General features: G+C 37.1%; 1 protein-coding gene across 9 annotated transcripts in view; it reads right to left on the bottom strand.

Moving 5' to 3' along the window:
• ITSN2 (intersectin 2) overlaps nt 1-20,855 on the bottom strand; it is a 152,163-nt gene that overhangs the window by 52,344 nt on the left and 78,964 nt on the right. For 7 of the 9 annotated variants that reach the window (XM_066266589.1, XM_066266590.1, XM_066266587.1 and 4 more), the window contains 12 exons: nt 18,474-18,610; nt 16,622-16,758; nt 16,146-16,243; nt 15,568-15,743; nt 15,124-15,268; nt 12,125-12,330; nt 9,671-9,738; nt 6,635-6,801; nt 5,055-5,100; nt 4,851-4,972; nt 1,360-1,456; nt 258-449 (listed from right to left, as the gene is read on the bottom strand). In XM_066266589.1, the coding sequence (XP_066122686.1) occupies nt 258-449; nt 1,360-1,456; nt 4,851-4,972; nt 5,055-5,100; nt 6,635-6,801; nt 9,671-9,738; nt 12,125-12,330; nt 15,124-15,268; nt 15,568-15,743; nt 16,146-16,243; nt 16,622-16,758; nt 18,474-18,610 (1,591 nt within the window). The remainder of the gene's footprint in view (nt 1-257; nt 450-1,359; nt 1,457-4,850; nt 4,973-5,054; nt 5,101-6,634; nt 6,802-9,670; nt 9,739-12,124; nt 12,331-15,123; nt 15,269-15,567; nt 15,744-16,145; nt 16,244-16,621; nt 16,759-18,473; nt 18,611-20,855) is intronic. The other 2 variants (XM_066266591.1, XM_066266593.1) reach the window with 1 other exon arrangement.

Here is a 20,855-nt window from a genome sequence, read left to right as displayed (position 1 = left end):
CAAACGACCCGTAAAAGAACTGGGACATTTTCAGATACAGTCTAACAGTAAGGTCTGAAGCTAGGAGAAAAATATTTAAAATAAAGCAATATAACTTTTAAACTTTTGAAAAGCTTTTACATTTTCTTACTTTAAATACTAATATACATTTACTAAGAGTGCTGAGTTTAATACCTGATCCAGAACAGTACTAAAGGCAGTGCCACTTATTAAAGCTTTTACACTAGCTGAGAGGCCAATGGTTTGATATTACTCACACTGTTGACTTGGATCTGAGTCTGTCGTCATCTTAACATAGTTTGAAGGGAAGAGACCAGTCACCCCATTGATTTCTCCCTGCCACCAGTCAGGATCATCTTTGTTCAAAACATTGATAAGCTGTCCCTTGGAGAAGTTTAGCTCATCTTCATTGTTCGCTACATAGTCATACATTGCAATCACCTGACACACTGCCAAAAAAACACAACAGGACACATTTAACAAGTTAATTATTCCCACAAAGACATGTCAAAATTCCCCTAGGATCTGAATTACTCTAATATTTTTTTATAAATAAATTTTTATTTTATTGGAGTGACATCAATAAATCAGGGTACATATATTCAAAGAAAACATGTCCAGGTTATCTTGTCATTCAATTCTGTTGCATACCCATCACCCAAAGTCAGATTGTCCTCGTCACCTTCTATCTAGTTTTCTTTGTGCCCCTCCCCTCCCCCTCCCCCTCTCCCTCCTTCCCTCCCCCTGCCCCCCCCCCCCCCCCCCCGTAACTACCACTCTCTTGTCCATGTCTCTTAGTATCGTTTTTATGTTCCACCAATGTATGGAATCCTGCAGTTCTTGTTTTTTTTCTAATTTACTTATTCCACTCCATATAATGTTATCAAGATCCCACCATTTTGTTGTAAATGATCCGATGTCATCATTTCTTATGGCTGAATAGTATACCATGGTGTATATGTGCCACATCTTCTTTATCTAGTCTTCTATTTTTTGTTAAAATTAGCCATAATTTGCCCTTCAGTGGTTCTCTCCACCCTCCTTCCCTCCTTCTGTTTCACAAAAGTTAGGCTTTTGAAACTACAGTTAGAAATCTAAGTGAACTGCTCTGCTTTAAGTCTGATGGTAGAGCAATGCCACTTTGAAAAATTTTAAGGAGTAAAGACATTCAAGTATCACTGAACAGTTGGCTGTTTCTACACAGAACTTTTTAGAAAGGAAATCCTCATTGTAACATATTTTTAGGCAGTGGTATAGAAATGACAATTTTCAATATTTTTCAGAGTTAGCTAATCTGAAAAGTTGGTGAGTTTTAACAAAAATTCTCTATGATAAAACACAAGTGAACCCATTCCATACCAGGATGAAAGGCAGGTGTAGTTTTTTCAGTACTGGGACCCAAAAGTTTAACGTGGCTCGCAGGAAACCATCCTTTCTGTCTCTTTTTGCCTCTGGCCTGTAAAATTAGCAAAAGAAGTATGAAAGTGATATTAAGACCAATTACTGAGACAGAAACTGAAAGTGAGTAAAACCCTGTGTACTATAGAACTTAATCTTACTTGAAGAAAGGTCTGGTTTTTGTATTTGGCTCCTGGGAGGTCATCCCTAAATCTCTGGACTGCCATGGCTGATGATGAGTGTCTTAGTTTGCCCTGGGGTCTTGACCATGCCAGATAGTCTAACAATGTGATTTACAGTGAGTACTCTGGGTCACAGAGTGTGCACTCAACCCCTGGAGAGGCTGGAGATTGAGTTCAGCCACACAGGCAGCCAACCATGTCTGCATGATCCAGTCCCAATAATTAACTCTGGACACCAAGGCTCAAGAGAGCTCCTTTGCTTGGCAAAACTCTCTGTTGGGACTGCTGTTCATGACTCCACCCGAGAGGACAGCTGGAAGCTCTGTGTTTGGAACTCTCCTGATTCTGCCCCATATATTTCTTCCCTGGGCTAATTTTAATCTAAATCCTTTGGCCATAATAAACTGTAACCATGGATCATACAGCAGCAGTCCCCCTTAATCTATAGTTTCACTTTCCAGAGTTTTAGTTACCCATGATCAACTGTGGTCTGAAAATATTCAGTAAAAAAAATCCAGAAACAAACAATTCATAAGTGTTGAGTTCCACACTAGTCTGAGTAGCATGATGAAATCTCACACCATCCCTCTCTGTCACACCCAGGACGGGAACCATCCCTTTGTCCAGTACATCCACACTGTATCCACTACCTGCCTGTTACTCAGTAGCCACCTAGGTTATCATATCAACTGTCATGGCACTGTAGTATTTGTATTCAAGTAACACTTATTTTACTTCATGATGGACCCAAAGGACAAGAGTAGTGATGCAGGCAATTGGGACATGCCAAAGAAAAGCTATAAAGTGATCCCTTTAAAAGAAAAGGGGAGTACAATAAGATATTTTGAAGGATCACATTCACATAACTTTTATTGCAGTATACTGTTATACTTTTTCTATTTTACTATTAGTTTTCTTTCTTTTTTTTTTTTCTTAGTATGTTTAATTTATAAATTAAACACTATCATAGGTATAAATGTATGGGAAAAAATATAGTACCATATTTGCCCATGTATAAGATGCTCCTATGTATAAGACACACCTTAATTTTGGGGCCCGAAATTTGAAAAAAAATGTATTACTTCAAGTTATTGAACTCAAGTTTTATTCATCATAAAATTCATATAACTCCTCATCACTGACAAAGCTCACATCCATTAGCTTGTCCTCATCTGTGTCTGATGATGAATCACTATCTTCATATATTGCCTCGTCCTCAGTTCTACCTATGGCATTTGAAATATCACAATCACTGTATAAGATCCACCCAGTTTTTAGACCCCAAATTTTTTGAAAAAGGGTGTGTCTTATACATGGGGAAATATGGCATATACAGGGTTCAGTACTACCTGTGGTTTCAGGCATCCACTAGAGTAGGGGTCCCCAAACTTTTTACACAGGGGGCCAGTTCACTGTCCCTCAGACCACTGGAGGGCTGGACTATAAAATAATCTATGAACAAATCCCTATGCACACTGCACATATCTTATTTTAAAGTAAAAAAACAAAACGGGAACAAATGCAATATTTAAAATAAAGAACAAGTAAATTTGAATCAACAAACTGACCAGTATTTCAATGGGAACTATGCTCCTCTCACTGACCACCAATGAAAGAGTTGCCCCTTCCGGAAGTGCGGAGGGGGCCGGATAAATGGCCTTAGGGGGCCGAATGCAGCCCGCAGGCTGTAGTTTGGGGACCCCTGCAGAGATTTTAGAATATATCCCCCCCAGATCAAGGGGGACTACTGTAGCTTTCAGTGAGTCTTGTGAGTCCTTCTAGTAAATTACTGAACTTGAGATTGATCCTGGGGACCTCCAAACTTATAACTGGTGTCAAAAGTAAGGGTGGTCTTGGGGACCCCTGCATTCTGCATTGGCCTTCCAGGTCAACATCAAACAACTGGAAGATTCAATATGCATCTCAAAGTGCAGCTGAAAACACTATTTGTAGAAGTCTATTAGGAGATCTTTCAAGCTTAGAGTAATCTGCGTATTTCACACAAATAATATTAATAAACTAAAAAGACTTTTGTGGAGTTCTTTTTTTTTTTACAGAGACAGAGAGAGAGTCAGAAAGAGGGATAGACAGATGGGAATGGAGAGAGATGAGAAGCATCAATCATCAGTTTTTCGTTGGGACACCTTAGTTGTTCATCGATTGCTTTCTCATATGTGCCTTGACCGTGGGCCTTTAGCAGACCAAGTAACCCCTTGCTTGAGCCAGCGACCTTGGGTTCAAGCTGGTGAGCTTTTGCTCAAACCAGATGAGCCTGCGCTCAAGCTGGCGACCTCGGGGTCTCAAACCTGGGTCTTCCGCATCCCAGTCCGACGCTCTATCCACTGCGCCACTGCCTGTTCAGGCTGGAGTTCTTTTATTCAATAATAAGTTTGAGCCAGCACTTAAAATGGCACAGCCCATGGTAAACACCTCTTGGGGCTTTGTTAATTCATCAGGAGATAATAAATAAAATTTGTGGAGAGCCATGTTTCCCATTTAGTTGGGTCAACCTTCAAAGCTAACTTGAAGGTGGAATTTCAGAAGGTTATTCAAGAAGATACTGAATTTTGAACATTCACTGTTCTTTAGGTAAGTTGATGTGCAAGAATGAAGCTATGTTTATTCTCCTTATTACAATCATGTATCAATCTTACATAAAACAACAGCTATTGTACCACTCATCATCTTTTAATTCTAAAATGTTCTTTAGTTTTAAGTAATAAGGAAATCATAGTAGTGAGAGAAAAAAAATCTCTGTATCAAAACATATACAGTAACTTTCTCTATTAACATTATAGGGACAAAAGACAGGCTCTTCTATGCCTGTGCTTCCTTTCCTTGCACTGATGTTTCAAAAACATAAGACGACACGGGGACAGTCCAATGGGTAGTCTTTCCTAAGTCACATCCTGGCTCATGTTTTTCCTCCTGGAGGCTGTACCGTAAGCCTGGGTTATCCCAGGCAAAGATGATGCTGAGCTTTTCTTTAAGAAGGTGACCTATGGTTTTATTGAAGCAGGTATTACTGGAAAACAATTATGTCTTTAGAGAAAAGTATTCTTATTGTTACTTACAATATCTATTCAACTGTGCTAAAAAGGAACAGTTTAAAGATTTGAGAGAAACATTATACATTAAAATGTTATACAGTATAGGTTATTAACAAGTGGTAAGATTCCAGGTGATCTGAAATTTTTACTCATTTTATTTTTAAGAGGCATGCAATGCTTTTGTAATAAAATTGATAAGATGTTATTTGAAGATTATTACCTGTAACTCCCCTTGCCACCACCCACTTGTATTTTTCTTTAAAATTAGTATTAACTGCCCCGGTGCAAGGCTAAGTTGTTCCAAACCAGAAGCTACATACGCTGAAGTTACTTGAGCAATTTCTGAAAAGGAAAAAAAGAGAAAAACTATGAATTCAAGACTATTGAACATGTCAGTTATTTTTTCAGTTCGTTTTATACATACCAGGTTTCTTGTTTAATGTTCCAGATTTGCTAGCAGTCCCAAAACTCTGTAAGGAAAAGAAAACACTGTTTGATCATTTTCCAAAAAACCCGGATATAAAAGTACAGAGGTTATTAGGAATTAGAGATGTCAAATTCCCAGGAGTCTTGTTTCTTTAAATGAGGAGCAAAATAACAATTTTTTATTTAGATTAACAAAAAATGTAAAGAATCCAACACTTATGGGGAGATCTGGTCTGCTAACAGAGTAGCAGACTGCTACTCTGCTAACAGTTGGCATCCACCGATTCAATAGGAAGAGCTCATTTCTGAATCCTTCCTGAATATTAACCTGACTATCCAGGCCAAATATACCCAAGTTATCAATGGGGTTAGTGCTACATACAACCTCTGGGCCCTGACTAGGGTAAGGCATATATGAGTTTTGTTCCTGCTATATAAGAGTCATCCTTTTATTTTATTTTACTTTATTTATTTTTGCTATGTTCCCCCTGAACCTGACCTAAGAACAAAAGAATCCTTACTCCAGCACCATGACCTGTTTGACTTTCCAGGATAAGTTGGGCCAAACACATTTCCTCTTTTTAGGAATTTGAATAAGAAGCAAGAAGAGTTAATTTTTTTCTGTTAGTAGATGCAGTTGTAGTAACAGCACTGGGGAAGAGCTGATGACTGTCAAGAGCTAATATTTTTTGAGCACTTACTGTTCTAAGAATGTTATATATATATTCACTTAGAGAATTTTCACAATACATAGTTATTATTATCTCCATTTTACAAAAAAGAAAACAGGCACAGAAAGGTAAAATGACTTGTCTAAGGTTACCTAGTCTCTCAGTGGTAGAACCAGAGGTCAACCTAGGAGGTCTCATATTTTTAAATTTTCAGTTAGAATTTCTAATATGGATAAATTTATCACTAGGTATAGCCCATATATTTAAAAATATTCTTTGAAGTCCCCAGTAATTTTTAAGAATGTAAAAAGTTCCTGAAACCAAAATGTTTTAAGACTGGCTGCACCATACAATACTATTGGTGGGATAAAATTCAGAATGAGTTACATTAACGTCAGAGCATTAAAGTAAAAACTTATAAACTACTTCATGGTGGTTCCTTGTAAGCCTCCCTGAATCTGGAACCCCTCCTTAACTCCATTTACCATTAGGCCCAGCCCTACCAATGGCTCTTGTTCTTAGAATTTCATCAAATCCTGTCTTCTTTATCTCTCTAACAGGATCTCTGCAATAAACTCTATTTTATTGGAGCTCCTTAAGTGGTTTCTTTATAAGGAAAGCAGCCTGACCAAAACCATATTCATGAGTCTGGTTTTTTTTTTTTTAAAGATTTTATCTATTGATTTTAGACAGAAGAGAGAGAAAGGTGGTGGGGGAGCAGTGGGAAGCATCAACTTGCAGTTGCTTTTGACTAGGTAAGCCTGGGTCTTGAACTGGAGAATTCAGCATTATTGGTTGACACTTTATCTACTGTGCCATCACAGGTCAAGCCATGAGTCTATTTTAAGTATGAACCTTGAATAAACAAGAATGGGATGATTCTGTTTCTAGACCAAAATAACTCTACCTCTTGATCTTTTGGTTTGACATAATTTGATGGAAAAATTCCAGTTCTCTCTCCAATACTTCCTGTCCACCATTCTCCATTTTTCTGAGTCACCAATATTTCTTCACCTTCAGAGAATGTCAAATCTCCAGGTTCTACACTTGAATATGAATAAAGTGCAATATACTCTGTAGAAAACAAAGCAAAAAAAAACCCAACAACTAATTTTGGTTGTAAGATTGCAGAAGTTAAAAAAATTATGTTAATTTCTGAGATCCTGAGTAAATTCACCATGGAAGATCTTACAACTTAAGGAAACAATATAAAGAGATGTTAGAATAGAAAATGAAGTGATTACAGGGGGTCCTTGAGTTATGACAGTTTCCACATATGACATTTCGAGTTTATGATGCCAACCATAGGAATAAAGGTAAGGAATTTTGGGGGGTTATTTTTTCTGTTATTACAGTACAGTGTACAGTACAGTATATTTATTTTTTGTTTTTTCTGTGGCTTAGATGTGTTTTTATGTTCTAGATCAGTGGTATCAACCTGGTCCCTACCGCCCACTAGTGGGCGTTCCAGCTTTCATGGTGGGCAGTAGCAGAGAAAGCAAAGTATAAATAAAAAGATAGATTTAGGCCCTGGCCGGTTGGCTCAGTGGTAGAGCGTCGGCCTGGCATGCGGGAGTCCCGGGTTCGATTACTGGCCGGGGCACACAGGAGAAGCGTCCATCTGCTTCTCCACCTCTCCCCCTTTCCTTCCTCTCTGTCTCTCTCTTCCCCTCCCACAGCCAAGGATCCATTGGAGCAAGGTTGGCCTGGGTGCTGAGGATGGCTCTGTGGCCTCTGCCTCAGGCACTAGAATGGCTCTGGTTGCGGCAGAGCGACGCCCCGGATGGGCGGAGCACCGCCCCCTGGTGGGCATGCCGAGTGGATCCCGGTCAGGCGCATGTGGGAGTCTGTCTGACTGCTTCCCCATTTCTAGCTTCAGAAAAATACAAAAAGAAAAAAAAAAAAGATAGATTTAACTATAGTAAGTTGCTTTATAAAGATTTATTCTGCCAAACTTAGCGAAAATCCGACATAAAGTACTTGGTAAGTAATTATTATTATATGCTTTAACTTGCTGTAACTCTGCTTTATAAATTTTATAAAGTAAAGTTACTTCCCTACTTTATAATCACTATTACTGTGGAACCGGTGGGCAGTTAGAAAGTTTTACTACTAACAGAGATACAAAAGTGGGCAGTAGGTATAAAAAGGTTGACTACCCCTGTTTAGATTATGATTTTACAACTGTGTTAGGATAAGTAAGTGACTTAGGTTAGGGTAACACCAAAATTCGGGTTATGTCACTGTCGTAGGAACAGAACTGTGTTGTAATCCAAGGACTCTCTGTATTCAGCAATTTCTGAAAAGAAGTTTATTTGATTTCACATAAAGCTTTACTATGAGATTTCTTTTTTAAAATTGTATCAACATCATCATATTACAGAACTACACATAGATATTAGTATCTCCAATTTATATAGTCAAAATATAAAAATATTTTTAACCTTTTACACAAAATGTATTTTAATCTGTTGTTTTCTCTTTAATTCTTTTATGCACACATTTAGCAAAATGCCCAATACTGAGCCAACAACCTTAGTATTAGAGGCCGAACTCCATCACAAGGACCTAGCTCCTTGCCTAGTATGTGACATGAAGTAGATGCTCAATAAATATGTGATAATGAATGACCTCAAGTGAAATGACTAAGCTGTCATACTGTCTTTGGATCTTATTAATGTAAATGCTGTGACTGCTACTGTAGACGTAGTTAATGAACAAATTTTAGAGATCTTTCTCTTTTGAGAGTTTTAATTTGTTAACATGGAATTTGATCTCTGTATCATAAGCTGAAGATGACCAGAGACACCATCTGAAACCTATTTATTATTCAAATTCTCAGTATTACTCAATTAACCAATTTAACAAAATAAAAATGATTATAAGGCTTAGGTCTGCTGAAACAAGCAAGGTCCTTTCCAAAATGCTTGTATCTTCCTAGGCTCATTTCACAGTAAATTTAGGGTTCCAGCCTTGCTGGTGACCTGAAGCTCCCTAATCTTTCACAATGACACTATTCCCTTTGTCGACAAGAGCTTCCTCTTCCTTTGTCACTATGCAAGACCCTACTCATTGTTTAACAAGATTCAACACTGCCGCCTCTGTGGATTCATAGGTCGTATTCAAAACTGTGTTTTGTTCACTCATTATAGAATTTATTACAAATATGTACCTATTTTCCCTATTCTTCTGTGAGCTTGGAGGCTGTGCTTTATTCATCCTTGTATGTTTTAAGTTGTAGCATAGATTCTCTAATTTAGTAGATATTAAATAAATTGTTTAATTTACTATTAAACTGATTTTCTTGAGGAATATAAACATAAAACATACTTCAACTATTCAACTAATTTTTACATGGATATATACAATTCATTTATAAACCCAATGTATGTAACTATTAATGAAAAAATGTCTGTAAAGACGGTAGACAATCTTTCATTTTTCAGCACAATAACATGATCAAAATAATTAATCAAACAGCCCTAAAGGCTATAAATATTTTTCTTTGTAATACTTATGATAAAATGTATTTTGATTTCAAATCCTACTTAATGACTTATATGGCACACTGTAATAAAAATGCAATTTGTAAATAATTAAATGTACTAAAAGTTCCTTACATCCTAAACATCTATAATCTGGATATATAATAGCAGAAAACAAAAACCTTTGTACTATCTCACTGCAACACTTTTTACTTATGATCTTATTTATCAAAGCAGTGTATGGTGAATTTTTATAGTACTGATTTTCTAAAAGTGCCAAGTATATTCAGTCATATCTTTTCTATACCCTCAATATTATGTGAAACAGGCAAGGGACAGGTTTTCCTAACCTCACTTTAACACTGAAGACACAGAAACAGTAAGAATGACAACTGGGAAGTCAGCTACTTAGTAGCTAATCTGACTCCCATCTAATTTACAAATTGCCAAAAGCTCACCTTCTCCTACTGCATAGGCCACAGAGGTAGGTTTCTTATTTACAGCTGCATACAAAGCTTCCGGTCTGCTAAATAAATACACAAACAGATAAAAAAAAAAAGACATCAACAACCAAGAAAGGTATTTGATGCATACAGCAGGTGTTAGCAGCACATTCTTTTAGGGCTTTCTAAAATTAATCTAAATACTGTCTCATTACACGGGCTATAAATTTCTCATACACAAAATCCTAGTGGATTAAGAAATGGCTATATCAAACTTCTAAATTTTTAATATTTTAAAAGTAATTTCAACCTAATTTATCAACAGTTTTTCAAATGTGCAATTATTTGCCTTTCTAAAGGAACTTAAAAGACATACATGCAAAAAAAGACATACATGCCCATCAGAAAATGGGCAGTTATTTGGTAAAGCACATATGGGGCATGGCTTAGTATAGGGAAAAAGAAGGGTAATACACAAATTTTATTATTTGTTTAAAGCACACTACATTAACATATATTGTATGTAAATATATATTACTAAGCACCACAAAACTGTTCTCAACAAATTGGAAAACTGTTGAGTTTAAGAACTAGACTGCTGGAGGAAGCACTGGGCTCCCAAGTAAATTACAGAGTGAGGCAGTTTTGGGGGGAAACAGAGTAGAACCTTACTATAACTCATGGCGACAACTGAAAGGACTGCCTTGTTTATTGTTGAATTCTCCATCACCGTAGGTTTTCAAGTTACATGCCTTATCTGTTAGAAAAGGTCAGTAATTGCGTGAAAAGTCAGAAGAAATGCCCTTTACAAAGAATTTAAACTTAAGTCTTTGTGCTTAAGTTTTCTTCTCTGTAAAATTTATGTAATTTAAATAAACTAATTCCTATAAAGGGCCAACATACACATATAATTATTGTTACTGTTATAATTACATACTTTTAAATTTAAAATACTATCATTTTGAAAAGTAAATTTCTGCATTTGAACTAAAAATTGATATATAGGATCTTGGCAGTAAAAGGGTTTTTAAAATTTTTTAGTGTATTCTTTTCATTCATTTAATTAGAAAACTGAAGATCACCTGACCAAGTGGTGGTGCAGTGGATAGAACGTCAGACTGGGACGCGGAGGACCCAGTTTCAAAATCCCGAGGTCGCCAGCTTGAGCACAGAGTCACTGGCTTGAGACATGACCCCACGGTCGGTAGCTTGAGCCCAAATGTCGCTGGCTTAAAGCCCAAGGTTACTGGCTTGAGCCCAAGGTCACTGGCTTGAGCAAGAGGTCACTCACTCTACTGTAGTCCCCAGTCAAGGCACATATGAGAAAGCAATCAATGAACAACTACGGAGACTAAGGAGCAGCAACAAAGAATTGATGCTTCTCATCTCTCTCCCTTTCTGTTTGTCCCCATCTGTCCCTCTGGGTCTATCACAAAAAAAGAAAGAAAGAAAAGAAAACTGAAGATCAAGAAGGTTATTTCATAAAACCCGGCAAAAATATGAGAATCAACAACAACAACAACAAAAAAAATCAGAACCAGAACTTAAGCCTCTTGATATCCAAATACCAGTCCCTTTTCATTAAATCATATTGCTTTCCTATTTAGGTCAATGTCCACATAAAACATAAGAGAGAGTTCACTATTGCTAGACTAGAGTACTTATTTATTTCCTTGTATTAAAGATGTGAGATGAGCTGACTTCTCTACAGATTGGGAACCAAAGGCCAGAGACTTTATCTGGTTCCTGCTTTATGTTCATTTGAAAGTTCATTCACTTGACTCTTCATTCATTTGCTATTCTCCTTACTCACTGAGCCGATATGACCAAGCAGTTACTATGAGTTAAGATTATACTAGTCTGTGCTCACTTTTGTATTTAAATATTAAAAATGATTCTAACCAGGGGGAAAAAAAAGATTACACTACTCATGGAAAAACTAAAAAAAAAAAAAAAGATAAAAAGCTGTGGACCCCAGCCTCCTGGAGTTTATGATCCAATAAGGGATATGGGCAAGAAAGTAAATAACTACAACACAGTGTGTTATCAACAATAAGAGAGGTGACCTTTAAAGGACTCTGGAGGCCCAGACATGGAATGCTTCACTCTGGCAACGAGGAGGCCCTCAGTAAGTATTTATTTAAATAATGACAACTTAAAGTAAATAACAAGAGAGAAATGCTCCAAAGGAAATGAAAAGTTCACTAAGTGACCTGATAGTTACAAAGAAAGCAACAGATCTAAAATTTTAGGGACTTTGAAAACTTTAGAACCTTAAATAACTGGAATAAATGATATTCTAAAGCTGGTACAAATATCCGAACGCCTTTTTTCACTCTAGGAATGACCTTTCCTGTACTCAAACTCAAGCATAAACTTCTTGTTTCACTGCAGTCAGTCATACCATGGCTGACTCATTAGTGAAAACAACAACATCCACACCTCATGCAAACACACAAAAATGCTTACTCTTCTCGCTTGACTTCACTCCCAGGGATGATTTTGACATAAGATTTTGGAAACCATCCTCTTCCTCCATGCACCTCCCCAAACCACCAATTTTCTTGCTGCTCCAAGACAGTAATAATATCATGTTTTGAGAAGTTCAAGTGGTTATCTTTCTTTGCAGTCCAGGAACAAAGGGCCTGTGCTTTTAGATTTTCTACAACCTGTCCCTGTGAATATAAAAACACAAAATTAAGAAAAAAAACCCCATTATTCCTGTTTCCTAGTATACAACATACTTCCTATATAAACAGCAGACCAATTTGGTGTGATGGTGTTTATTTCCAATGGTGACTTTAAGATAACCTTAATCATCTGACCAGGTGATGGTTCAGTGGATAGAGCACTGACCTGGGATGCTGAGGACCCAGGCTTGAAACCCTGGGGTTGCTGGCTTGAGCATGGGCTCACCAGCTTTAGTGTGGGGTTGCCAGCTTGAGCATGGGATCCTAGACATGATCTCATGGTTGCTGGTGAGCCCAAGGTCACTGGCTTAGCTGGAGCACTGCCCACCCCCAAACCTCAAAACATTAATGAGAAGCAATCAATGAACAACTAAAGTGCCACAACTATGAGTTGATACTTCTAATTTCTCTCCCTTCCTCTCTCCATCCCCCTCGCTAAGAAAAAAAAAGATAACCTTAATCTGCTTACTTAAAATTATATATGACAGACAACCACCTGAAGTAGCCCTCTGTTAAGTTAAAGACTGAACACCTACCATTCAAGGAAACACCTTGGCTTTAAGTGTCACTGGCTCAAAGGAGAACACTGGGGCCTGACCTGTGGTGGCACAGTGGATAAAGCGTCGACCTGGAAATGCTGAGGTCGCCGGTTCGAAACCCTGGGCTTGCCTGGTCAAGGCCCATATGGGAGTTGATGCTTCCTGCTCCTCCCCCCTTCTCTCTCTCCTTTCTAAAAAATGAATAAAAAATAAAAAAACAACAAACAAACAAAGGAGAACACTGGCTGCTCTGTATGTAACAGAACAAATGGAAAGGGAAAGAGCCCGCCTTCTCTCTCCTCCAGTGCCCAACAGATGGATTCAGTTTCCTGCACTAGGAATGGAGATGTGTTCGTGCTCAGCCTCCCTCCACTTTTCTGCTTTCTTTCTCTTTTTTGTATTCTTATTCATTCTTCTTTCTTTCCCTCTCTCTCAGAAGAGGAGTGGTTTTGTTTGGTTGACAAGGCTAACCTCTACCTCTGCTCTAACCTTCTGTTATACTCTCTCCCATTTTCTAAAATATTTTACAACAGCATGAAGTCCTCTCTCTTGAATCTTCCATCTCTCTACTTTTTACTTCTTCCTCCAAATTTCTTGAAGAAATAGCAGTCTTAAACTTGCTTTCCAATTTCACCCCTAAATCCATTCTACTTTAGGCTCTCTACCCATTGTACTACTGATCCTCTTCTTGACAAGGTCATTGATAACAGCAAGGCTAAAAGCATCTCCCAGACCTTATTTTCTCTGATCTCTTAGCAGTGCTGACATAACTAAAACCCTTGTAGATCCTGAGGCTCACTCTCTGGGAATTGATGGCTCCTCTTTGGTCCAGCCTCTTTCTTTTCCTGTTTCACATGATTTCCCTCAATAATTTTATTTATGCCTATGACTTCTCAAATCTATATCTTACTATTATTATTTTTTAAATATTTTATTTATTTATTTTACAGAGAGAGGAGACAGAAGGACAAGGAGCAAGAAGCATCAACTCATGGTTGCTTCACTTTAGTTGTTCACTGATTGATTGCTTTTCGTATGTGCCTTGGCCAAGCAAGCCCAGGATTTCGAACCGGCAACCTCAGCTTTCCAGGATGACATTCTATCCATTGCGTCACCACAGGTCAGACTCAAATCTATATCTTAATTTCAACTTTATCCCTGAACTCCAGACTTGTAAATCAAACTGCCTACTGGGCATTCCCTCCAGGATGTCCTTAATACAGATACTTAAGTTATAAGTCTGAAAAGTAATCATGTTGAGAACCCACCAAACCTACTCCTCCTACAATGCCTACCCAAAACATGATTATCCCCATCCTTTCAGATACTCAAGATAAAGATCCTGAAGAGGTATCTGTAACTCCAACTTCCTTATGTTCCACATTCAATGGATTGTCAATTTTATGTCAATTTCTAATACTTTAAAAAAAATCCATCTTCTCTTCTATACATTTTCACTTCTGTGGCATTGGTTTACAACATCAGCTCTTATTATTTAGCTATTGTAGTAATGCCTCCCTTACCTGGTCTCCTCTCTCTGCTTTCTCCCACCAATCGGGCCTCTATCCTACTGCCAGAGTTACTTTTCTAAAATATGCATCTCAACTCCTTTCTTAAAAACCTTTAGGGGCCTTCCACTGCCAAGCTGCTTAGCATGGTATTACATGCTTCACAAATAAACCTCAGCCTATAGCTCTAACTTCACTTCTTATTAACCCTTTCTCCATGCACCCTGTAGTCCAACCACACTATAAACAACTCCTGTTTCCTGAAAACTCCTGGTGTTAACATGCCTCAGTGACTTTCCCTAAACTGCTCTTTTTCAGGAATACTTCTATTTGGTGAAATCTTATTTTCAAAAGTTCTATTCAAATACCTTGCTTTTTGTGAAGCCTGCTCTAATTTCCACAGATTGAATAAGCTGCTCTCTCTTTTGCATACCATGCAAGACTTTGTAGAACACTTTCATTTTAATACTTCTCATACTTTACCTTTATTTATTTATTTATATCTAATGAGATTATGATTTCTTAATGGCAGGGATTTTCTTCATTAAATTTTTAGCACATAATAAAATGCCTAGAATTGACAGTGACACAATAAATACTTTTTGAGTGAAGGTGATATCTGTAAGGCTCTATTCTGATGAAGTCTGCAATATTTAAAAATAATATTAATGTAAGAATGTTTGCAATGGTTACATCTAAGAATAAAGCACACAAAAACTAAAAATACATACCTGTCCATGAATAGGCGACACAGACCCAGGGGACACAGTGCGAGTAAAAGCTGATTTTTTCTGCCATGATGTATTAACAGTTAGATTGGAAAAAGATACATTTTGATAATCAGTAACTGATGCTGGCTGATTTGAAGAAAGCGACCTGTAAATATAACACTTTGATATAAGTATACTTAATTGTTTTGAATCAAATGAAGTACTATTATTGATAAGATAAATTATGTATGATATAAACACAATTTGCAGGGAAAAAAGAATTTACGAACATAGTGACCTATATTTTAATTACTAAATTTCAGTATTAAAATTGGAACAAGGAAGTACTCTTGGAGAGTCCAGTGCAGGTTATAATATCATTAAGTAGCAGGCTGACATAACTATATATTAGATATTCATACATTTGCATAGCCATAGAAACCCCACTGTTAGCTAAAAACTTACTCAGAAGAAGTTGAGGTAGCAGATAAAGATACTGTGGGAGGAAGTAAGGCCTTCTTAGGAGACACAGATTTTTCACTTGATGGCATTTTTTCTACATAGTTGCATGGAAACCAGCCAAAATTTCCTTGGAAACTACCATAAAGCCAACCAGGTTCTCCTGTGGTTTTCTCATCAACCTAAAGAAACAAAAAGAAGGGTAACAGTGGTTAGAAAGCCACATATTTGCAATGGAAAGAGATGCAGACTTGAACACAACTACTGCGACACGCACTAGTCGGTCTAATAACTGAGGTGTCTACCCAGTGGCTAATGGCTGGGTAGTGTGTACAGCGTGGATATGCTGGACAATCAGGATGATTCACATCCCATGTAGGATGGAGTACGATTTTATCATGCTGCTTAGAATGGCATGAAATTTAAAACTTATGAATTGTTCATTTCTGGAAATTTCCATTTAATATTTTCAGACCATAGTTGACCACAGGTAACTAAAATCACAGAAAGTGAAATTACAGATAAGAAAATAAGATGTTACATTGTGTTTAGCTTATGAGAAAAGAAAAGACCCTGTTTCCTACCTGTATTATATCCCCAGAATTAAAACTCATCTCATCATGGCTTCTTGCTTCAAAGCGATACAAAGCTCTATAATTCACCAAATCACTAGCAGGCTCACCTAAAGAGAAGAAAATTGTCATTATTTGTTACTTGCAAAGACTTAAATTTCTATTCTTTCATTAAAATAAGCAGTTTAGTTGCACTGGCTAAATAAAATATTCAAGACCATTTACTTCAATTATGAAAACCATGTCATGGCCTGTTCATAGTGAGGACTACCTTCTCTCAATGTTGTTTTAAGATTTTTATCCTAGTCTGTTTTAATAAGCCTACCTAGTTCTCATCCACATTTAATTTAGAAAGTTTTATTTTTTATTCTAAGATAATCAACTGTCTTAAATTTCTTCTTTTTTTGCATCTCATCAGAATCTTTATTTTATTTTTTTGTTGGTCTGCCCTAGAAAATCAAATCTTTTATTTTCATTCCTATCCTTACATTGTTTTTCCTCAGTTTTCTTTTCCTCTTCTTGAACTGTTTCTTGTGTCTTTTCTTCCTGGAGTCGCTTTTGTTTTTCTTCTTCCTCCTTTCTGAGATTTTCTCTCCATAAGTTTTCTTTTCCTTGTTTTGCTTTCCTTTACAGAAAAGAGAAATAGTTTGCATAATATCCTAAAATATTTTAAACAAAAAATGTAATTATCTTGCTCAGGACACACTGAAAAAATATTATGCATTTTTAGACATATCATATATTTATATAGAATAATATAGTTATATATTTACCATATAGTAAAGAGATGCAAGTAGAGGGTATGGAAGAACAGGACGAAGGGGAAATGAATTAAGAGAGGAGCCTTGTACAAACAGATGAGCTGGGGAGTATGGTTGACAGTTTCCCACACCCTCAATGTCCTTCCCACCAGCCAACCTCCCAAATGTAGAGAACTGAAACAGAACTCTTCAAGAAACAAATCTAAAAATTACATCTCAATTTCCTTCCCTTCTCTCCAGATTCTGCATGAGGATTGCCTTTCACCTCCTACTCCAATCATCCTAACTAATCTCTGTGTTTGGGATTTAGTTGTTGCTGTGGAAATAGGAAATGCATGGGACTGATTATCTGCTTCTTATATGATCACTTCAAAGTCTTTTTCATTGGTTAGATGATAGAGCATTTTCCCTAGAAGTCTATGCTTGTGTACATGTTTCTATGACATCCGATATAGCTGCAACTTGGTTTCTAACTCGTCAAGATAATCTGCATCAGACTTACTTATTTTTTATTTTTTTAATGTTTATTTTATTGATTTTAGAGAGGAAGAGAGAGAGAAAGACAGACAGAAACATCGATCTGTTCCTATATGTGCCCTGACCAGGGATTGAACTGGCAACCTCTGTGCTTTGGGACGACACTCTAACCAACCAAGCTATCCGGCCAGGGCAGACTTAGTTATTTTAATATTAGAACTAATGCTCCCCACAGTTCTTGTTTGCATATACTTTAATGAAATTAACAGGAGGCAGAGCTATCACCACTAAGTTTAGGAGCTTTTCCAAGCCTCAGCACACACTATCAGAGACAGTGAAGACTGTGGTTGGACACATCCTTGGAATTTGCAGGCCTTTATGTGCCACCTAGATAGAAAAGTTGGCTTAATTCCATGTCTCTATTCCTATAATTCCTGGAGGAATTTGGAAATCCTAGATAATTCCCAAAACTGTAGACCCAGAGTCATCACCCCCCTTGCTTCTCACCCCTAAACTGTCTTATTCTTCATACTCCTGGTTCATTATCCCATGACTAGTGTCCCCTCAGCCCTTTGCAGATTCTCCTACACCCTCTACCACTTCACATGGTGCTTCCCAGCACTTTTTATAACTTGACATCTGGCTCTCCATTGAGGGCCATGCTTCTCTTGTAGTCCTTACTTAATTTCAACCAAAATTCCCTTTCCCACTTCCTCAGTAACTTTCTCTGACACTTTCTCATGCCTAAGATGACTCAATTTAGCCTTTATTTGGATTCACATAGCATTATAAACACGAATCGCACAGCGTGGAATTCTACTCTCAGTCTTATCACTCCATAAAATTAAATATTTAGTTTTTTCATCTTTTGGGTCTGACTCCAAAATGCTTCTTTTCCACTAATGAAACGTAAAATTGGTTACTGTAAATTCAGTCCCTAAAAGAAGGGCTAAATTTATAAAATTCAGAATCTAGCATCTTAGGATAATCCTTTTATTTATCCTTTATTTCCCTTAGATTTTCATATTCACACTAGAGATACAGGCAATAAAATTAGAATTCCTATAGCGACACAGTACAATAAATTTATCAGCTATATTACCTTACAGCCTCATCTTCTAGTTTCTTTTTCTGTATTAGCTCTGACCTTTTCCTTTCAATTTCGTTCAACTTGTTACATTTGATCTTATGAAGTTGTTCAAGGGCTAACTGCTGTGTATTGTAGCTTTCTCTCAGTTCCTAAGAAAGAAATGAAAATAATTCATGTATGTCATTCATTTAAACATTTTTCTTATATGTGTCATTTGCATTAAAGACAAATATCTTAAAGCAAGTTAAACTAAAGTAAAAATATTAAAAGTTTTAAAACATTCCTAAATGATTTAAAAAATAACCGAATAAAAATATATTTAAACCAGGTAGCCACTAAGGACAGATACCTGCTAAAATCACCTACTTTTGTATTAATTCATTTCTAAGAAACACAGAATCTTTACAAGCCAATTCTTTGATTTGGTACTTCATTTTCAAGATAAAAGCAATGCATTAAAACTATGGGGAAACAATCTACTTGTTATAACATTTGAAGAGGAATTTCGTTTAGCCATATTTTTGACATATGTAGTTTAATCAGGTATCCATAACTTTTATCTAAAAAGATCTCAAACTAAACACAGAAAGCAATTAAATAATTTTAAAAATTAAAAACAGTAAATGCTACCTAAAACTGTGACTACAATGAGCCAAAATAATGAAAAGTATTCCAAACAGGAATTGAAATAAACAACTGCTTATTGAGCATCTAATTCAATGCAAAATGCTGTAACAACTCACAAGGAACCCAATCCAAGGCCATGTGATTCTCAAATACCGTCTTTGATTTTAAAGACATCTCAATCTCAAGGTAGAAAAAAGTGCCAAAATATGGGACACAGACAAGTGCCTTAGCAGAAATTTGTGATTTTCTGTTCAGCATTTTTCTTCCCTCTTCTTCTAACAGCAACTTTCCTCCTTTTGGGAAACCAATTCCCCTCTTCTATGTGGCTCTCATGACTGTCAAATTCAGTGCTTCTCCCAATGGGCCTAACCAATCTCAGCACCTCACTTCTCTGGCCAGGATGATTGGTCCAACGGACATGCACATGATCCAAGATGAGCCCAAACCCTTTCCTGGGACTCAGATATACTGAGGAAGAGAGAAAGAAGTCTTTCTTTTTCTAAGCTCATTAAACTGTGATTAAGATAAACATGGAGCTGCCCTCCTAACCGAGTGACACCATCAGCGACAGGAATGAAGCCAACACAGGAAAGAGCAGGACAAAGAGCAGAGATAGAGGTGGAGAAAGAGGGGGTACTGGAGAAACCGAACCTCCAATTTCATTCCTCACTGTCTAGGATCTGCCCCTGTCCAGCAGCTCTCTTACTGATTTGGTTAGTGGTCCTAATACTTCTCCAGTAACTACGTTAGCTTAACTGTGAACTGAGTTTATTTTACTTGGCATCTACAGAATCTTGAATAAGAGAGTAGAAAAGGGCTGGAGAAAAGAAAAGAAAAAAACACACCACAGAACCCTAAAGTAATCAAATTAAGTTTCATGGCAAAATTGGGAACTTAGTATTTAGATAGAATGTTTAAGTAAAAAATGTTGGGCGTCTACCCACACACACTAACCAACAAACCAACCAAAAAAAACCCCAATATTCTTTTTTAGAACTAAAATATTTTATAGGTGAACTCTTTTAACTTGATTGAAATGGTAGAGCTGATCTGAGAGCAGCATAGTGTCCAGTGACTGTGTCCAAAATTTCTGAGACCAACCTGCAGCTTAAGCCATTAATATAAATATTGCATTCATAGCAAAGTTTCCACACATCTTAGCTTCTACCGTTCTCTTTGTTGCACCATTCTCTAAATTCTATTGACAAGAAGAATACAGTGGTTAAAAGCTAAGAAAAGAAGCAGTGTGGCTTAGTGATAAGAACTCCAGGAGAACAGGTCTGGAATAAGACTGCCAAGGTCTGAATCAGGCTCTGTTGGTGACTAGCTGAATATACACCTAGGGAAGTTACTCTGCTGTTTTCTCATCTGTAAAATGGGACTAATTACGGGACATGCCTCATAGCACTGTGATGACTGAATGGGTTAATACAGGCAAAGTGCTCACGATAGCGCTGGGCACATAGTTTATTATTGGCTGAAATCATAAATGAGGAAGGAGAATGGTAAATTTAAAAGGAGAGTAAAAAGGAGCCAAATTAATATCTGATCTTAACATGGCTACAAGGTTATTCCTCCAACTTTTTAAAAATACTGCTCCACGTCTTCCTTTTTTAGCCCCATTCCTTCAGTGTCTGACTTGGGGACTTCTTTGTGCTGCCCAGGGCATTCTGTGCATTCCTCTATCATAGTCAACATCTCCTATCATTGCCCTCTCCATTGGAGTGAGTTTCTTGATAATAGGATTGTCCTTCATCAAGGTATCTC

This window comes from Saccopteryx bilineata, chromosome 3, assembly GCF_036850765.1.
Source record: "Saccopteryx bilineata isolate mSacBil1 chromosome 3, mSacBil1_pri_phased_curated, whole genome shotgun sequence".
Taxonomy (NCBI): domain Eukaryota; kingdom Metazoa; phylum Chordata; class Mammalia; order Chiroptera; family Emballonuridae; genus Saccopteryx; species Saccopteryx bilineata.
This window is presented reverse-complemented; position numbering and strand designations above follow the sequence as displayed.